Genomic DNA, 20,966 nt, shown 5'->3' on the forward strand with positions numbered 1-20,966 from the left:
GTACAGACCAAAAGTTTTGAACCATTACTATTTTTTATGTTTTTGAAAGAAGTTCTTCTGCTCATCAAGCCTGCATTTATTTTATCAAAAATACAGAAAAAAATGTAATATTGTGAAATATTATTACAATTTATAATAACTGTGATGCAAAGCTGAATTTTTTGGATCATTATCACATGATCCTTTAGAAATTATTCTAATATGATGATTCATTATCAAAGTTGGAAACAGTTCTGCTGCTTAATATTTTTTCAGAACATGTGATACTTTTTTAGGATATGTATAAAAAGTAAAAAAAAAAAAAAAAGCTATGTTTTTAAAATATAAATATTTTGTAATAACAATATACACTACTGGTCAGTAATTTTGGGTCAGTAATTTTTTGTTCTTTCTTTCTTTTTTTTTTTTAAAAAAAAATCAGTAATTTTTGTTCAGCAAGAATGTGTTAAATTGCTAAAAAGTAATAGTAAAGAAAATATATTATTAGAATATATATTATTAGATTTTGTTTTTTTATAAATGCAGTTATTTTTAATCTTTTATTCATCAAATATATTAGACAGCAGAACTGTTTCCAACACTCATAATAAATCAGAATATTTGAATGATTTCTAAATGATCATGTGATAGACTGGATGTTACATGTGACACTGAAGGCTGGAGTAATGATGCTGAAAATTCTGCTTTGCATCACAGGAATAAATTATTTATTAAAGTATATTCAAATAGAAAACTATTGTTTTAAGTTGTAATAATATTTCACAATATTACAGTTTTTTCTGTATTTTTGATCAAATAAATGCAGGCTTGATGAGCAGAAGAAACTTCTTTCAAAAACATTAAAAATAGTAATGTTTCCAAACTTCTGGTCTGTACTATATATATATATATATATATATATATATATATATATATATATATATATATATATATATATATATATATATATATATATATTATTGCATATCAATAAATAATAAGCGTGTCGTGTCATGCTAGAGGTAGACATTAACAGAGGTATAATGATCTGGAAGGTGGCTGCTGGCGTCCTTTATTTATTATTTTTGTCTGGTCTATTCACTGCTTAGCAACTGTTGTTATGGCAATGAAGTCATGGACTGATACAAAAGCAGGAGCAACAAGTTCATTTGAGAGCAGACATCATTTATGAATTCCACCGCCATTAAGCTCTGAGATACTGAACACAAACCACTTATGAGTGGCACATAACCATATAGATCTAAAATCTCGAGTCTTTTTAAAAACAACCACTGTACGACTGATGCATACAATAAACATTTAATGGATGCCAATAATTTAATTAATCCACCATCAGTGTTTATCAGAACAGCCAAACTAATAAACGGTTCACATATCTGTATTTGTCTATCTTCTTCTGTCTTGTCTTTTTGCTCTGCACAAAGCAAAACACTGCACTGATGGAAAGAGAGAGCCTTGTTTGTTGCTAGGTAACTGGAGGGATGAGTGTTAGCTCTTCTGTAATCAATTAGATGTGTGTAAAGTGGTCCTGTATAAGAAATCCTGGGGAGGTATGGAACATACCAGATGATATTTAAAAATTACCCACTCACATCGTCCACATTTGAGAAGTACATACCGTCTGCATGATGATGATCGAGCAGTAAAAAATTTCAAATAGTGAACAAATAGAGACTGAGAGAACGAAAGAGGGAGAGATGTAAAGATACTGTAAGTGTTATGGACATCCAAGCACTCACCCCATCCCAGGCAGAGGAAGCGTTTCCGGATGAGCCTGGTCCGAACTTTCCCCGTTACAGCCATATAGGACTGCCAAGCTTCTGTCAAAACCCAGCAGAAGGATGCCAGGAAAAAGAAGTGCAGAAATGCAGTTGTCATCGTGCATATGCCCTATCCATTTAACAGAGAGAGAGAGAGAGAGAGAGAAGGAACTGGTAAAACACTTTGAAACATTCTAATAAGTCTAAATGAAACATTTGAAACAAGTCTAAATGAGTGTTTTTGGACTGTCAGTGGAATATAACATTGACTGAGGCTAAGGTTGGATAAAAAGTACTTAATTTCCCTCATTTAAATTAATTAAAATCACAAGGAATAAATCCGAAACTCACTGAAACCAGCATGATTGAAAATCAAGATACAAAAATACAAAATAATGGATCCCTCATTTCATCTACTCCCTTTGGTTTTCATTCAAAGTGTCATGAAAAGTTTTACTAAAAAACAACAACAACATTGCAGACAGATAACATGTTTCACTCCAGACTTGTCTAGACCATCATAAAGGGCTGGGCAGTTTGATGGTATGCACTGGGTTGTAGAAATGTGGTCTTGTAGATACTTGTAGGTATTATTTAGCAAGTATGCATTAAATTGTTAAATATCAAGTGCAATATATATATTTCAAGTAAGTGCTGTGGATTTGAACTTTCTATTCATCAAAGATTCCTGAAAAAAAGTATCATGGTTTTCCCAAAAATTAAGCAGCATATCTGTTTAATATTGATAACAAGAAATCTTTCTTGAGCAGAATATTAGAATATTATCTATCTATCTATCTATCTATCTATCAATCAATCAATCAATCTATCTATCTATCTATCTATCTATCTATCTATCTATCTATCTATCTATCTATCTATCTATCTATCTATCTATCTATCTATCTATCTATCTATCTACCAACATCTCATGCTTCTAAATCCAAATCTAGGAAATCTCGCTGCAATGAGAACATATGCGCTCCAGACCTTCTCAACACTTTGTCAACAACAGTGAGCAGTCAGAGAAATGACTTCTGCACCAAAACCACAAAATATTACCATCTTTCTCACCAAATGAGTATCTTCCTCACTGAATTTGGCAGTCAACGTGTTCCATGCAAATCCATTATGACTGGGACGACCAGCATGTGACAAAAACACCTCTCTCCTCCTAAAACCGGGGTTCCCACCACATTTGACAAATGAAAGTTTCATGCCACTTACATTCACATGTTCATATTTTAGAGAAGGGCATAATTAGAAATATATAATACTCACTTTAGAAATTTTATGAATCTTACTTTGTTAAAACATATTAAGGGTGGTGAACTTGAAGACAAATCCACCCACCGGCTAGCCGCCAATAAAGCGAATCTGACACAGGGAGAGCCTGGGTGCTCATGGCACAGAAAAGAGTTGGGAGCATAGCTGACATGAGCGCATAGCTGACATGAGTCAGAGACTAGCTGGACGGGACATAATGAAGTCCCTGCTTCCACCTGCTCCCAGTCCACCTGATGCGGCCAGGACGAATGCTGTGAAAACGGATCAGCTGGCAGCATGCAATCGGACACCGGATACTGATGAGCTCTCTCACGCTGCCATAAAACCACAATTTCTCAGTAATCAGCTTTCGTGAGTTCATACATGATTCTGAGAGATTCAGTTTGAAGTTCACAGCCAGTGAGCGTCTAAACCAGATGACCTCCTGGACCAATGTTCCCTTTTACATGCACTGTTACTTGACCTCTAGAAGTAGAAGGGCATTATGGCCTACTTGTCTGTGGACGGTTTTTACTTTCACTGTTGCCTCTGTTTATGTAACACTGTAAAAGGAAAAAGTAAACTGCCAACACCACTGTGTCTTCTCTATTAATCAGTCTATACAACAGTGGTGTTCTGAAATGAGGAGGCAAAGTTTTTAATCAAATGCAAAGTCATGTCCCAGTCACATTTTCTAGGTGAAATAAACATTACTTATACTATCAGAAAGTTTTGTTTTATATCTTTTTTTATTTTTATTGTTAACGTAATCAATATTTTATTTATTAAAACCAAGTATAAATCTAATCAAGTTAGCATTTTTAAGCATTTTACATTTATTCCAAAATCATAAATCAAGGCAGTAACAATTTGAACAATATATTTTATTCGTGAATTTATGTTCAGCTATTCTAATTAATAATTAACTTTTAACTATTTTGGATTTTTTTGGATCATCAGTCATCAAAGCTAGGTAAATATTAGTCACAGTAACTGAGATTTACCTTAGATTTCACCAATCTGATTACTCGCTAAAAACTCCCACAGATCATGTTTTCAGGCAATTTCAAGTCTTATTTATATCTAAGTGTTTATATCTAAGTGTTGTTTGCTTACTTTTTAAATTAGTCTTTCCCCATTAAAGCCATTATATTCTTAATTCAGACTGATTAATTCAGACTGACCCAGAGAAAACACCCCGGCTCTACTATTACTCTACAACTTCTGTGGCTTTTTTTGGGTCATTTTTATATTGATCTACTTCTGTTCTAAAATTTGGGGTCAGAAAGACTTACTTTCATACTAAAATCATACTTTTATTTAGCAACGATGCATTTAATTAGTCAAAAGATTGTTGCAAAAATAAAAACACTGATAAAAATAAGTACAAATAAAATCAATGTTTCTTGAATGCCAAATCAGCATATAATCATTATTTTGATTTCTGAAGGATCATGTTATACTGAAGACTGGATTAATGGCTGCTGAAAGATCAGTTTTGTCCTCACAGGAATAAATCACATTTACATTTTAAAATACAAAAAAATAGAAAGCAGCTATTTTAAATTAAAATAATATTTCAGAATATTACTGCTTTTACTGTATTTTTTCTCAAATAAATGAAGCCTCGGTAAGTGTGTGCTAAATGCAAAGCCACAGCCTTTCAACAAAAATGTCACACTTACATGAACACCTATCTCTGTTTGGATTTCCTTTAAATTAGAGGTAGATACTTTAAGACACTTACAACTGGATCTCAACACCACATTTTCAGAGACACTAGCACCAATGAAGAGCTAAATACATGTACCAATTCCAATCAAAACTGTTTTCCTTTTTTCATTTCTAGGCACTGGATGCATTTCATTCTATTTCCTAACTAATGCTAGCTGCTTAGCAAATGAGATGGGAGGTGATGAGGCTCATGGCACATGCATGTCACCGCAGGACCTCACGACCATATGGGCAACTGCTAATCACTGATGAAGAAACACTTATGCCACACAGAGCATAAATTAACTACTATAAACATAGTAATGATTGACACTCTTAAGTAGCTTGCATGACTGTTTAGGCTGTGTTTATTACTGCTGGTTAATGGGCAAGCACAATACAATATATATATATATATATATATTCTGAAGGCCCGTGTGTCACTAAAGTAATGACTAGAGTAATGGCAAATAAAAATTCAGCTTTGCCATCCCAGGACAAAGTTACATTTTACAGAAAACATGTATTTTAAACAGTACTGATCAAAATATCACTATTTTTACTGTATTTTTGATATTAAAAATGCAGCCTTGGTGAGCATAAGAAACTTATTTTGCAAACATTACAATTTCTACAAAAAATATTTTGACCACTTATGTAGATAACCTCAGACAGAGATACTCAAATGAATTTAGATCACATATGAAGGTAATTGAAGGCATATGACACCAAAAGCACCTAACCTGAGTGGGAATTTGACTTGTATCTATAAGTACCAAATGTACTATATCTGTATGCATGTGGGTTTGCCTGAAGAGCTGGGCAGCAGAGGAAGTGGAGGGGGTGGCACACAGCCTCAGCTAAAATCCTGAGTACACCCTGCCCTTTACAAAGGCAAATTGCTGGGAGATATTGAGCCCACTGTGTCTGTAGCCATGGCAACAGAGGAAGTTCAAGAGAACAGTAAAGTACACCATAGCTGAAGTAAAGGGAGGCGCGCGATGATGTCAAAGGGCCCATGCTGTTGTGTGCTGCTGGGATTCATATATGTGAGCGTGAGGCCAGGGAGGGTTCAAGACATTAACTATAAGGTTTGCAAGTTCATTTTCATACATGGACATTTTCATACATTTCATGACTCTCTGGTGTAATGCTAACTCACTTCAATAAGCTTCCGGACACTTAGTTTAGGTTGCAAAAATGGTTGAAAAATCTGAAAATAAATGAGCCTACATAATGTGCTGTAAATTATGAGAAATATTAAATAAAAGTAATAAATAAAAAATAGACAATCAGAGTTGAAAAGAGGATCACCCCCTGGTGTAAGTGTTTTGTTGAATCACCTTTTGCTTTAATTACAGCCTTTAGTCTGTTGGGAGATGTCTCTACTAACTTTGTACATCTAGACTGCAATATTTACCCTCTCTTCTTTGCAGAACTGCTCAAGTTCAGTTAAATTTGATGGTGAGATTTGTGGCAGATTTTCCTCAAGAATTTGACGGTATTTTGCCCGATCAATTTTTCCTTCTCTCCTGATAAGTGCTCCAGTCCCTGCTGCAGAGAAACAGCCCATAACAGGATATCACCACCTCCATGCTTTACTTTAGGAATGCTGTTTGTTGGATGGTGAGCTGTAATGAATTTTCACCAGACATATCGTTTGATGCTGAGGCCAAATAATTTGACTCTTTAATCATTTTCCCAACCGTTTAGTTATTTATTTATTTTTACATGTTGGTGTTATATCTTTTACTTGGATGTTATAAGTTGCACTGAGGAAAGATACAGTTGGATAATACAAAAACTGTGTCAGTCTTAAGGCTGAAAAGCAACAAAAGAAAGTGATTATTTTAAAGTGGGTGATTACTTTCTAATAAATAATAATAATAATTTTAGATCAAATGTAACTTTACTGTAACTGTGCACCAATGAAATGCACACACACAAAAAAATACAATTAAAACTCCATGTTGTTAAAAGCTTGAGATGCATTGTCAGTCATTTTGGAATCAGATCCTTACTCCCTGAATCCAAATCGTATTGTGAGGTGCCTAAAGATTTAATTTCCCTTAAAACAATTGTCATCTTAAACTTCATGGTGATACTTTAAACAGCTCTGCTCTCTTGGTTTTCAGTGTACAGGAATGCATTAACAGCATTCTATCACATCACATATTGTGCAGGAACCAAGCTGTCAGAAAATATTTAAAGAATACTGTGTTCTTCACAAAGCTACTTAACTAAAATACTGTGGGGGATATACCACCCCAGATAATATCTACAGATGCCAGTGTCATAAGTTTGTCAGTGCAGTAGGTCAGTTTGCCCATTAAGCTGTCATTAATTATTTATCATTCAGCTGTTCAAACACTAAAATGACTCACTCATTTCACCCCAAGGCAAAGTTATAGATAAAACCAATTAAAGAATTTTTATTATTATTGTTATTATTATTGAAATCTATCTCTACTGATCATCAAAGTGGTTGATGTGTCAGAAGCATTCAAATCCTTGCCTTTAAGTGCAATGATTTGATCCATGAGTCATCCGTCATGGTTTCTTATCAACACAGAATCCTTTCATTTCAGACGATTCTTCGAGGCAGCTTTAATATTCTCTCTGAAGATGTGATTAAATGATTCCATGAATAATAATAAAAATAATATATAGCATCTAAGTAATTTAAAACCAAATATTGATTGGGAATACAAGGTCACTGCACTCTGCACATGAGATACTACCAACTGAAATAAACCTCTGATAGTAGGACGGACTTCATAAAATAATTTAAACATTTGCATAATTACCAAAGTCATTAATTCACTACTGACATAGATCATTTTCCTCAGTAGCTAAATTTATTAAGTAATAAAGAGGGCGTCAAAACACAAATCAAAACTTTAGATATTAGATATTCTGAATTTTATGGAATTATTCAACAGCTCAGCCAACGTAGTCCATACTCACTATATTCCAAGTCTTCTGAAACCATATTCTGTAAGGAACAGGCTAAAATCTAAGCCACTATACACTGATACCAAATCTCTGCTAGCAGTGGATGCTTGTTAATAGTTCAGTGCTTTCACAAATCAGCACAATGTAGAGGAAGTGTTGATGCTATAAGGCATAGCTAAGAGTCAAACTGGCATGATGCTGATATGCAGGCTATTTAAGCCAGACTCATTATGCAAAAGAAAGCAATATCCTTTAAATGGTCCTTTTTCCTAGTCTGGATATTTCAGTGATCCTGCCTTCATTACACTCTTGAAATGTAGTACAATATCTCGTTTTAACAACTATTTATTCCAACTCTGTCAAGATTATTGCCTGGAAATGCTTTTCTCCTCGCCAATTAATGTTACATACTCCCCACATCTACCCTGAAACAAACAGCACTCTTCAGCTGTTTGAGCAGAATTGCTTCTGTTTTGACATAAATGCCTTTCCTACATTAATATTTATGACAAATGCTGCAGCTTCACCCAAATACAAATATATTGCTTTCCATTATTCAACAAGTGAGGTAAAATAAAAGCACAGACACTAAAAGTAGCATCTAAACAATTCATAAACTATGGTTGCACCGATCTTTCCTTAATATGAGAATATATAGAATACATACCACAAATAACCATGCAGCATTTTCTTCTACAGTTTCTTTCAGTGCTGACTGAATGGACTATTACTACTGTCATCGTTTACATAATGAAAATTACACAGGAATTTTTTTTTTTTTTTTTTTTTAGCTCAGCGAGGGAAGTACGTTTTAAATTATGAATGCTTTACATCATGTGAATTCAACATTATTTGGAACGGTTCTCTCCAATCAAAATCCTTGATGTTTGTGGAAAGGTGCTGTGGGATATCCTCACATCTTACTTGAGAAGATAAACAAGTCCCCAAGTGATCAAAAGGAAGTTGCACATAAATACAGACACTAAATTATAGACTCGTCTTGAAGGTGAAGATTAGAATCATTTTATGATATTTTTAGGTCTGGTGCAAAAAGATATCGAAAAATGTTTTGGAAAGCTGACCATCATTCTTTAAAAAAGCAGCTACAACATGATGCTTTTTTTCCTGTCCTTTAAAGTCAATATTATTTACTTTGTAATGCACTTTTTCTGATCTTACTGTGAATGGTTTATCAGTTTACATTATGCAAAAATGTTTTGTAATCTTCTGTTAAAATACACTAATTAATTAGTCTTTGCAACAAATTTTGGCTAACCTCAAAATGTTTTTGCATAGTACAAAGCCAAATTTAGAATTCAAGTTAAATGCTGGATCAGAACTGAATTGCAGAATATCAATTTGAATATTAGGAAACAATTACAGTTTTTCTCAGTCCCTTTGGTACATTTCTCGAATCATCCTTGAGATTTGCAAAACAGTAAGTGTATTTCTCAAAACAAAACAACAAATAGAAAAACACCATGGATTACCTGCAAAAGCCAGTCTCTTGCTCAAAATCCTTAGTCCATCTCTCAAAAATAAATATCTGTGTCAATGAACATGTCAGTGCCTTCAGAATGACAAGTCCTTGTGTCATAGTTTACGGATAAGACAGTCTGATGTAAACTATGGCAACTGTTTTGGATGACAGTACTGTTGAACAGTATGCCATATGCTTATGTATGCCATATATCCATTTCAAACGTAAAAATGTGCACATATATTGATTGATTGAAAGAGACTGGATAGAATTCCCAGTTAAACTTTTACTAGTGGTCTGACCCAAAAAATAATAATAAAAAAAACCTATACAATGCCTTTGTGATATAGAAAAGGACAAATAAATATGGGCACAAAGATGAAAATAAGTCAATTTTCAGAATTTGTAACACTTGTGTTGTCCTCTGTCTATACAGTATAAACTTTCCAACTGAAGACTCATGAGATGAACCTTTGAGCTGTTTCAGAGAAATGGTTTATCATTGGTTTATCATCTACATTCTCTTCATTAGATTCACTTGACTATTGCACAGAAAACTATATAATACATTTTGAGCGACACAACATTAGCAACTGATAATGTAGGAAACTGCAGGTAAATGTGCGTAATCAATTGCATGAATGTACAAAAGCAATCGCAACTTGTTCAAAAGAATGAGAAACTGGTTTTATGATGTGTATAAATAACTAGACGGTGTGGAGATTGTACAAGTAGTTTTCAGAATTTCATTTCTGATTTGAGAAATGCACCAAAGTAACTGAGAAAAACTGTAAAATGTATTGAAATTCAAGTAAAATCGTACAGCAATTTTTGACTAGAAAAACAAGACATTTGTCAAGAGATGTCATACTAATAAGATACATACAGTGGTTGGTGTTGCAAAAGAAGGAATGATAAAATGATAAAACGACAGACAGACAGACAGACAGACAGACAGACAGACAGACAGACAGACAGACAGAGAGTCAGAGAGACAGACAGACAGACAGACAGACAGATAGATAGATAGATATTCACACTGTGGCTGTCAAAGCAACATTTAATCTTGCTCAATTAAATTATCCAAACTCCATCAAGATAACTTAAGGCTGAAGTACTTGAAAAGTCTCCTTTAACACTGACCAACTTTAACTTGAAAATAAACTTTCAGTGCCTCAAAGTGAATCAAGTCTGGTTCATATAACTCTGCCGTTTCATTTCCACTGACAGCTACATACTGGCATTCGGATACTTTACAACGCACCACTGGATTAAATGGCACTTTTTCTTGCAGCGAGAGATAAGAGGAAGTCTTGGAGCACCATTTAATAATCCTAGAGCCCCATAAGACACTTCAGGTGCTGCTAATGGAATAAGCACAGACTCTCTGTCTGTCTGGCTAAGTCTCTTAAAAGAACTACAGCACAGAATGACTCTACACACACTAGCAGAATACACATAGAAATTTCTCATGGGTCTCAAAAATGGTCTATTCCACAAAAAACAATGACAAAAGGTCTATATTTGTGCCATGTTTCAGGTATGTATCAATGGCTACTATTCTTTGTTATTTGTTGCATGTCCTCAGTATTTCTTTCCAAAAACCTGTGTTTGATTCACTAACAACCTGCAATCCAATAGAACAATGTATAAGCATGTTTGTGTCTGGCTTCTACTTTTCGTAGCTGCCATTAGTCTAAACTTATGAAGATCCAGACACCAGGAAAAAGAAAAGCACATTTTAAATTACTGACAGGAGACTAAACTGTTGTCAGCGCCTTAATCATTTTGTGGGAGGATAGTAGAAATGCTTTACATCTTTGATGCAATTAGAACTATAATACAGATTTTGCTTATAATGATGGTTATGGATGGGTCAACATTGTTTCATTTTTAATTTGCAGATATAAATGCATATTTGCAGTCATTTGGGAGAAATGCTGAACCCTCCCTTGTGCTAAATGAAAAATTATTTAGTGTGGAATTAAAGTGGAAGATGGGAGTGTGTATGATCAGTCCTGACAGGACTTCAGATCAGCTCAACATTTAGAGGAGCTGCAGGCTGAGGGCTTCTTCCTCGCATGACAATCACGTCATATGTGAGACCTCCATCTGGAGGCGAAAACCTGCACCCTCTGAAATACGCATGCATCTTCTTCACCAGCACGATGAAGCAGGAATTACTCTAAATTGCTTCTTTGGAGCGTGGCAAATGGCTGCAAAAAGAACTGGCAAGACAGTGATACATTGGAGAATGACATTTTATTGTCATGGTAACACAGACGCACTGACCGTTTAAAATGCTGTACTGATGCCTTCGATTTGGACAGAGCGGAGGTAATTATGGTCCATTAATGGTGGATCTGACCTGTCAATAAGTATATATTGTACCACAACCAGCACAACATAATAAATAAATAATAATAAAATAACAATGTAAATAGCATGTTTAATGGTAAGCAACCCACCAAAGTTATTTTCCAAAACATTAAGGCATTATAGGCATGCTCCCAAACACAAAAGCTGTTCCAAAATGTAGGCAGCAAAACTATTCTACCTTCTAAAATATCTCATTTTGTCTAAAGACTGTATCACAGACAGTGCAATGCACTCTAATGTGCTTAGTAAGTTATTCAACAAGGTTGATGGATGAATGGAAAGAAAACTGAAAAGCATTAATACAAAATGAAATTTACACTATGCAACGAAAAAAATATTCAAATATTGATTTGAGTAATGTACTGTACTCAAACTAATTATTGAATACATTTTCTTTGAACAGTTTTACGTTCATAAAAGTGCTTTTAAACTAAACCTCTGTTTTCATTATTTCAAATATAAATTTTAGAATTATTGAGTCTCTAAAATAATAAAAATGGTGAGAATACTTTCCTGCATGCTGCCAAGTCCTTATATTTATTTAAACAGGAATGATCTGTCTTACAACCATTCTATACCCGAAGAAGCATTACTGTTTAAATAAATATGAAGATTTCATGACAGTGTATGGGACTGTTTATATAAAATAAATAAATGTTATATATACACACACTCATTGGTCACTTTATTGGGTACACTTTGGTAGTACTGGGCTGGACCCCCTTTTGCCTTCAGAACTTCCTTAATTCTTTGTGGCTCAGATTCAACAAGGTGTTGGAAACATTCCTCAGAGATCTTGGTCTATATTTACATGATAGCATCACGCAGTTGCTGCAGATTTGTCGGCTGTAAACTGATGAAAAGGACATGGTCAGCAAAAATGCTCAGGTAGGCTGTGGTGTTTATTGGTACTAAGGGCCCCAAAGTGTGCCAAGAAAACATCCCCCACACCATTACACCACCACCACTAGCCTGAACTGTTGAGACAAAGCAGGATGGATCCATGCTTTCATGTTCTTTACGCCAAATTCTGACCATTTGAATGTCGCAGAACGAGACTCATCAGACCATATATATATATATATATGGTCTGATGAGTATATATATATATATATATATTTTTTTTTTTTTTTTTATAGTAATGGTTATTTTGGTTGCTTGGAATTATTTAATAATGTTTTAATTTAGTACTAAACAATTAGAACCATTGCAAGAAACATTACTATAAAAAAGAGAAAATTGGTCTCTTAAAATGTTTTATAGAGCCAATAAACAGTTTAATTAAAGCCTTTATGCTTGTCCTAAATGCATGCTTTTATAACCCATACAACCTCAAGGTGCAGTCAGAGGAATGCCAGCCAATCATTTAACCAGGTTTTGGAACGGAGCTATAGTCAAAGTCATCTTTTCAGAAGTTTACTGTTACAGGAAATTCATTTGTTTTAACCTTGGGAATTCATTTCCTTCCATCCCAGAATGCGTGTTAGAATTAGAATTGGAAAAAGCTTGTGGCCTGTGCTGCCTGTACTGAAATGTCTGATTGTGTGACTTGAGTAATGTCTTATTCCCACAAAGGTGTTGACTCACTCCGAAGCCCTATCTGTGTGGGCAGCGAAAAAGTACCGTTCCACTCTGTGTAAGCCCTCCTCAGATGATAACCAAAAAGCACCAGCTGTGCCAGCACAGTGAGACAGTAAGCAGTGAGAAATCAACCTCTTCTATCTTGTTTACTCAAACGAGGGCAAATGAGCGTCATTTGTAAGCATGAGTGTGAATAATTAATCTTTGTTCTTCCGAAGTTCTACAATTTCCCATATCCAATCATCTCTGATGTTGAATTTCAAATGGTGAATGTGAGAAAATTTGATTCTAGGATCTACTGATCAGGATCTGCATTTTATAATTACATCTTGAATGACTTATATACACCATCTGCTCACTGTGAGCTGAATATATATGTATATATATTTTTTGAGCATTTCAATCTAGCTGGGAGACCATTTAGTCCTTTTTTTTTTTTTTTAAATTGAAGAAATGTAAAGAGCTTTAAGATGCTGAACTTTAAATGTTCCATTCACCATGGCACCAAAATGACTTTTACTTCAAGGACTTTTACTGTGATGCATATCTACTGATCATCATCATATTCAGGACAAATGTTATTTAAAGACTTGCAAATAATGTAATATATCAAACAATGCTCACTCCCTGCTTCCCTGTCTAAACAGCATCTTCGCTCAGCCAAAAAACCTGTTTGATGATGAAAGACTGTTTATTCTTCAGGGAAGCCGATAACTCGGAAAGAGGTTAGGATAGTTAGGATAGATTTTGACGTCAAAACTCAGCATGAACAACAGAACTGCAGCATGTAACAATGCCAATTTTTCAAAGAACATTTCTGGTGTAAGCTTTGTCTCTTGTTTGTAATCTATCTGTGGTCTACGTAGACACAATCGTTTGTGTCTCTGACATGTGTCTGTCCATTTTGCATTTGCACTGTATAATTCAGAATGCATCCAGCTGGATTCTGGCTAATGTATTTAGTTGCTTTGAACAAAGAGGCATCATAATCATTTCTCCTTGGCATTGGACACAGAGTAATGTATTCATTCTCTAAAACTAATGTCTATGGCTTGTCAAGTACTAATTTAAGACTTGTACATAATCTATTCTACTGATAAACCATGGAGAGAATGCACAGAAGAAACACTATAGATTGTCTTACATATTACAAATCAACAAGAAAGGACTACAATCACAACACAAAGGTATCATATTTTGTGCTGTTTTAGCTCGAATGCCACATAAAATGCTTTTATAAATGAGCGACTGGTTCTTTTAGGTTCGGTTTAAATGAATCTCTAACAAGCGATTCATAAACCAGTTGCAAAATGAACTGTTTCTTTAAATGAATTTAGGGGTACAGTGTCCAATCCGACTGGGAGTATAAAAATATAAGCATATAAACATATTTAAGGTACATAAATTGCTTCCCAACAATATAAGCATGTAACAGAATACGTAGCTCGCTACACAAAGACTCGAACATCTGGATAGGTAGGTAGGTCACTTCAGAGAAATATAGGACAGGCAGCTTGAATTTAAGTGAGTCACACTACCTCGAAATAGAGGAATTAAAACAATCTGATGGGGTGGTATGATATACAAACAGCAGACAGAGAGATCTTCACCAGTTTTAAGTAAAAGCAGTTTTTCATTTACATTATAAACCCTGAAACATCTAGATCAGCATTATATTAGTGCAGAGATGCTGCCTGGCATTGAACACAAGCTTGCAGAATCAGCCCACACGCAGGCCGAGAAATAAAATGAGAATCTAAAGTGGACGTTTCGTTCATGTACAAATCAAAGTTCACTCTCAATGAATGCTGGCTGGCCTGTATCACAAAGTCAATCTAATCTGGCAATATTCAAGTACAACACATTAGAATTGAAAAAAGAATTATATTTACCGCATTGTGTGTCTGCGTCTGTCCAACTAGGATCAGGATGTTGGAGCAGATGATTGAAAGGCAGAAATTGATCAGAATGGTTGATCTCTCCGACCTGATGTACCTGAAAATAAATTGTTTATTAAAGTTACATTCCCCCAGACGTCCAAAGGCATTATTTGTAATATCCCTTGTACATCTATGCACTTACCCCCATAGAACAGCATACACCACGGCCAGTGTGATCAAGGCCAGACAGGAAAGACCACAGCCCACTATCAGTGTCACAGATGGAACCCCTGAGTACTCCATAGCCTGTGAATTGCACACAAGAGCTTCAGTGAGCAACCCTCGTACCACTAATAAAAGCCACTTCAGTGCCTGGTAATAAAGCACATTACAGGATGCTTGCTTGTTGCAGCAAAGGCATTTATACTGCCAAAATTTAGAGGATTAAAGCACAAGTTTTTTTTTTTTTTTTTTTGTCTGTAATTAATTCCCCCCTATTCAATATCCCTTTCACATAAATAAAATCTATCTAGCCTCCATTCAAATGCACAGTATTTATTATTAACAGATAGGAGCCTAATGCCACAAAGCATAATTAACTTAAATATATCATCTCTAAAGCAAGTTAGATTATTCAGATGACATGTTTGTAAAGCCCCAGGCAGGTATTTCCAGTCATGCAAGATCAGCTTCTTCAAAACTGAATGTTAATGTTAAATTCTAATAAAAAAAATAAAAAAAGACAACTATGCTGTCATACATTCATCATGCATAATAGTGGTATTATTAATGCACATTTAAGAGTGAACAAAATGGCAAAGTTTCTATGTAAAATGTGTTTAACTGTCGGGCGGGACTTTCATTTGTCTATCAAAAAAAAAAGTGATTGGCTCTTTAAACTACTCTGGGAGTTTTGTGGACATATTGAGTGTTAAAATTTGTCCGATACAATTTTCTCTGGACTGTCCCAGCACTTATAATGTCTCCCGTTCTGTCGTCTTTGAACATAATTGGGAATCAGAAACGATCATGAATTAATTGGTCATCAGAACACATATGGCTACCTGTCATCTTAAATTGTTGCTTGTATGAGGTGCATAGGCCTTAACAAAAGCTCTCATAAAGCACATTTATTCATGGCTTTCCATCTATTCCATCTAACAACCCCTCAATCCAGTTCCCAGGAGTCACAAGTCATTGTGACATATCAACCATGCATTGCAATGATAGGAGTTATCAAACGTTGCCCCTGCTGCATCACCGAGACAGAGACAACACCATCATTTTCACACTGGAGCCATTTATTCATTGACTGGTCACATGGGCAGAGAAAAAATGGCTGCCTCTTACTCTGTAGGGTAAAACAATCATATCTGTCTACTGAATTGACTAATGGGACCACAGCTGATGGCATTATATCACAAATGTAAATCATATTTAAATGTTTCAAGATAAAAGAAAGATTAATATTAAACTGTTACATTTATCTAAATCAACAAAACAGTGAACTGTATTAGAGGAGGAAGCCATTATTACATAATATGAAAGCCATAATTTATATGCACAATCCTGGTATAGCTGCATAATATCTCCCTGCTAAGAATTATTTTATTAATGTAGCAAATTGAATACTGAAAATGAAGAAGCCATAGCTCCTGCATCTCAAATGTTTGTGTGTGTGTGTGTGTGTGTGTGTATATATATATATATATATATATATATATATATATATATATATATATATATATATATATATAATATTAATACATATCTCACTATTTTAATCAATGTTTAATATCAATTAGTAAAACAAGAGATTCTGAGCTCGAGCTCGAGCTCCCTCACATACACACGCACACAAGCTTTGCACAGGTAGATTTTAATCAAATGTGACATAGTTTTTTAGTTTTACATTTTAAACGTCCATTTAAATACAGCCCACATTTTAATCAATACAGCATCCCTAGAGATCCCCGGCAGAAGACAATTCCAATACTTACTATTTCTCTGGGTTGTTGAGCCAAAATGGCGAAGGTAGATACCCGATCACATAAGCATTTGGTGTGGGATGCATCGGTGAGCACAGTTCTGCATCCTTTAGAGCTCCAGCTGCCCCAAGAATCGTTCCTACACAACACAGACAAGATTAAATCGCTTTAACAAGCTTTTTCTCTCTCTCTGTGAATCCGTCACTCTGAATCCCCAACAATGCGCTCATTCAGGGAATCATCTCATCCACTTCACTTCTTACTTGAGCGACAGAAAGTAAACGCAACGCATTTCAGTGCAGCTCGTGCTGAGTGCGACTGAAGCGCTGAGGCTCTGTGGTGCTGAACGACTCACCGCTCACAGATTCACTCACAGCACACAAGAAAATAAATCCGAACCTGCGATTCCTTTGACACCTTTCCTCTTATTTTGCTTCAGCTTTCTGTCATCGCTTTCTATCGTTATGTATTTCCTCACGCTTTTCTAATCAGCGCCTTTTGGAAGCTTTCCTGAGGGAAAAAATCAGCCTAGAAACGGTGGACGGCATCAGATTGATACTCTCTTCTCCTGCCTCGCGCTGCAGCGGAGGGGGAGATACCTCAGAAAGAGTCCCCGTTTCTTGTTCGTTCATCCTGATCTCGGCATTTGTTGGCGAAAATCTTCAGTTGATCCGATTTTATAGCGTTTTATTTCAAAACATGCTTTTCCTGAGACGTAAACGGCAGGGGGAAACGGAGAGTAACTGTTAACCACCCCGTGAAAACGGGCTGGATGGTAGCAACCAATTTCTCCTTCTCTGGCTAGCGAAATGATAGAAAAGACATCTCACCTATTTATTAATGCTTACACATCTTGGCTGATATTGCAGTGGTTACATCAAAAGATCAGTGTGATACAGTATGTCTTAATAAATAAATAAAATATTGAATATTTATATAAATATTAAATAAAATAAAATACAATATTTGAATAAGCTGATAAACATCATCCAAGTTTGCATTTACTAAGATAACATTGTTTATCTTGTGTAAAATAATGAAATTGAGCCTCTGGAATAACAAAATAAGTTTATTAGCAAGCTGATTAGCAAGCTGAATACAGCTACTGTAGTTTAGAAGCAACATTAAATGATGGTGCCTCCAAAAGTTGCGTAACAAATGCATCACTTTTCCGGAGGCTGTATGACATGACATCCTAAGTAACTTTTCCCTGAGGAAGACTATGAGGATCTCCATAATTAAACCGCAGCAACTGCTCTCTTTTCGAGGTTTAATTAAGATTTAAATCTCACTCTTTTTTATATGCATGGATAACATGCATAATAACTTTTATTAAAAGAGAGTAATAGACATTAGATAATAGCATATCTTTCATTTATATTCATATGTACTTCAATGTAGGTAAAGTACTTGAATGCACTTTACCTAAGGATCTCTAATGATCCAAGAGCATTGCATGCATAGCAAATCACTCTTGGTTTTGGATCATGTTTAGCTCCAGATATGTGTACAACATAAATCAGACTGGATTGATTCACTCATGGAAGACGGAATGTGGTCCTGTCCAGTCGACAGCAAGCCGATAGCGACTGACTCCAGGCGTTTATTAGGACGTTGTGGAATGGATTGCTGTGGGTTACTGTGTCAGCAAACCAATCTGATTTGATGCACTCAATATGCAGTCAATTCAGCTGATCATTGACTGTATATGAAATTAAAGAAACAATATTACCTTATGATAATATGATAAATAAAATGGCTTTGTTAAAGTAAATTGCATATTGTTACTTTGGTAATTCATTCTTGGGTAATACATTGGTAATGTACATAGCTTATATATGGAAGTCTGATATATTTTCTACCAGGGAGAAGGCAATTTATTTTCTGTTTAGTTGCATCTGTTCTCTTGTTAGTCACTTGGCTCTTCCGGTCTGGGAGGAATTCGAAAGACACACAGTCTGTGGAGGAGTCTGTGGGTGTATGAATTATGCTAGGCTCAAGATAGACACGGTTTCTAGGCAATTGTAAGAGTAGAGACTAATGACTTTTATTACCCAAGATGTGGCGCTGTCCATGGTACTGAATCCCTACATTTAGGCTAGCAGAATCCCACTGTAATCAGATTTGCATACAATTCTGTCATTTGAGAATTTGTCTTACACTTAAAATTATTAAATATATCCTTTATATTTTATATCAGTTGTACTGTTTGGATGCCAGGTTACTGGCAGTAATGCACTTAATGTAGTGAACTGTGTGCTTTGAATTGTGAAAATGTTGCAATCAGTGGTCTATTCATGTCCTTTGCAGTTATTTTTGGACTGTTCATTTTATACATTAGCCTTGAGTCTAACAATAATACTTTAAAGGCACCATTACACAAAGCAAATCAGGATATGCCTAATTCAATGCTGTATGAAAAAAGTAGTAGTACTATACACCTGACAAAAATACAGCACAAAATGCTCATCAACCACACATCTTCAGTCCTTGATTCCAACATCAATAACATTATATAGATATTAAAATATAAATATTATAAATAGATACAGATATAAATATAGATATTAAATATATATATAAATAAATAAAAAATGCAATAAATATATATTAAAATGCATAAAACTAACATTATATAGCACTAAACATGCAGTTAATTTTTAATAATTCTGATGTCAATTTTCTTCAAGATGTGAACAGGTAGAACAAAAATAAATAAATAAAAATGAAGGAAAAAAGGCACTTCTTTTGAAGGTAAAGTAACTATTCCATAAATGCATGAAAAAAATTATCCATAAATGTTTGAAACATGTACAGTAATATACCACAATCATTTCCAAGATACTTTTATGTTTTTAGCAAATTTACCATGAACAATTTTAAATAAAATTTCAGGATACATGAAAACAGAAAAAAAATTCACCATTTTACATCTATCTACTTCCATTTTCAAACATCACTACTTAATTTTAAATGTAATGGTCTAGTTATGTAACAAATTATTATTATATATTTTTAATATTCCATATATTCTCTCAATTAATGTTAAGGTCATAAATGGTCATACTAATTATAAAACAACTGGGAAAATACTAATTAAAATAGCTTAAGATTGAGTACAGCATTGCAAATTGCAGGATTGTCAATTGCATATTAGATATCCATAAACCAAAACAGAATGTCAATGACATATAAGGCCATCAAAATTAATACAGATTCTGAGATTCTGTATTTTTTATGTTTTTGATGGAAACACATGGTCAGGAATTCTGCTATGAATGAATGAATGAATGAAGTAGATTTTTATTTTATTCTTTTTTATATAAAAAGAGGCACATAAGGATACTATTAGAAAAAGAGCTAACGTCAAACCATTACCAGACTTTTGCTATCCTAATAAACACCTCTATCCTTTTTGAGGAAAATTTCTGAGGGAAAAATTGAGATTTATGCCAAACTGTGGCCCTCCTGTGCTTTTTCATACATACAAAAATGTATAGAGTTGTAAGTATTCAAGCAAAAATCTGCATGACCAATGCAGAGTTAAGCAACATTTTCTTTCCTGTTACACATTACCATAATTGTTTTTTGTAAAACAGTGTTTCTGTGCACCTACTAATTTCTTGCAAAATAAACATTGTTTTTCCCCACAAATACAGTGTTAATGGCGTTCAACAATGTGCATTCAAGTCAACATGATTGAGAAATCCAGTCTAGACAGTTTAACCTCAATTTGTCCTCAAACTGGTTTTTCCAAACCTGTATGACTTTTTTCTTTAGTGGAACACCAAAATAAATAAAATAGGCTATGCCAGCCCTGTTTTTCATGCAATTACAATGAAAGAGGAACTAAAGCTTTCAAGTTTCAAAAGGAGGCAGAAGTTGTTCTTAAAAAGTGTGCTATATTAGTCTTTTAAATGTTCCACTCTGCCTGAACCCAGAATGTCAGAGGTTAAAAAATATG

The 20,966-nt window shown here is 34.6% G+C and overlaps 1 protein-coding gene across 6 annotated transcripts in view; it reads right to left on the reverse strand.

Moving 5' to 3' along the window:
• adgrb3 (adhesion G protein-coupled receptor B3) overlaps positions 1 to 20,966 on the reverse strand; it is a 151,403-nt gene that overhangs the window by 16,436 nt on the left and 114,001 nt on the right. For all 6 annotated transcript variants that reach the window (XM_026277708.1, XM_026277707.1, XM_026277706.1 and 3 more), the window contains 4 exons: positions 17,015 to 17,141; positions 15,217 to 15,320; positions 15,027 to 15,129; positions 1,740 to 1,890 (listed from right to left, as the gene is read on the reverse strand). In XM_026277708.1, the coding sequence (XP_026133493.1) occupies positions 1,740 to 1,890; positions 15,027 to 15,129; positions 15,217 to 15,320; positions 17,015 to 17,141 (485 nt within the window). The remainder of the gene's footprint in view (positions 1 to 1,739; positions 1,891 to 15,026; positions 15,130 to 15,216; positions 15,321 to 17,014; positions 17,142 to 20,966) is intronic.

Source organism: Carassius auratus, chromosome 13 (genome assembly GCF_003368295.1).
Source record: "Carassius auratus strain Wakin chromosome 13, ASM336829v1, whole genome shotgun sequence".
NCBI lineage: Eukaryota > Metazoa > Chordata > Actinopteri > Cypriniformes > Cyprinidae > Carassius > Carassius auratus.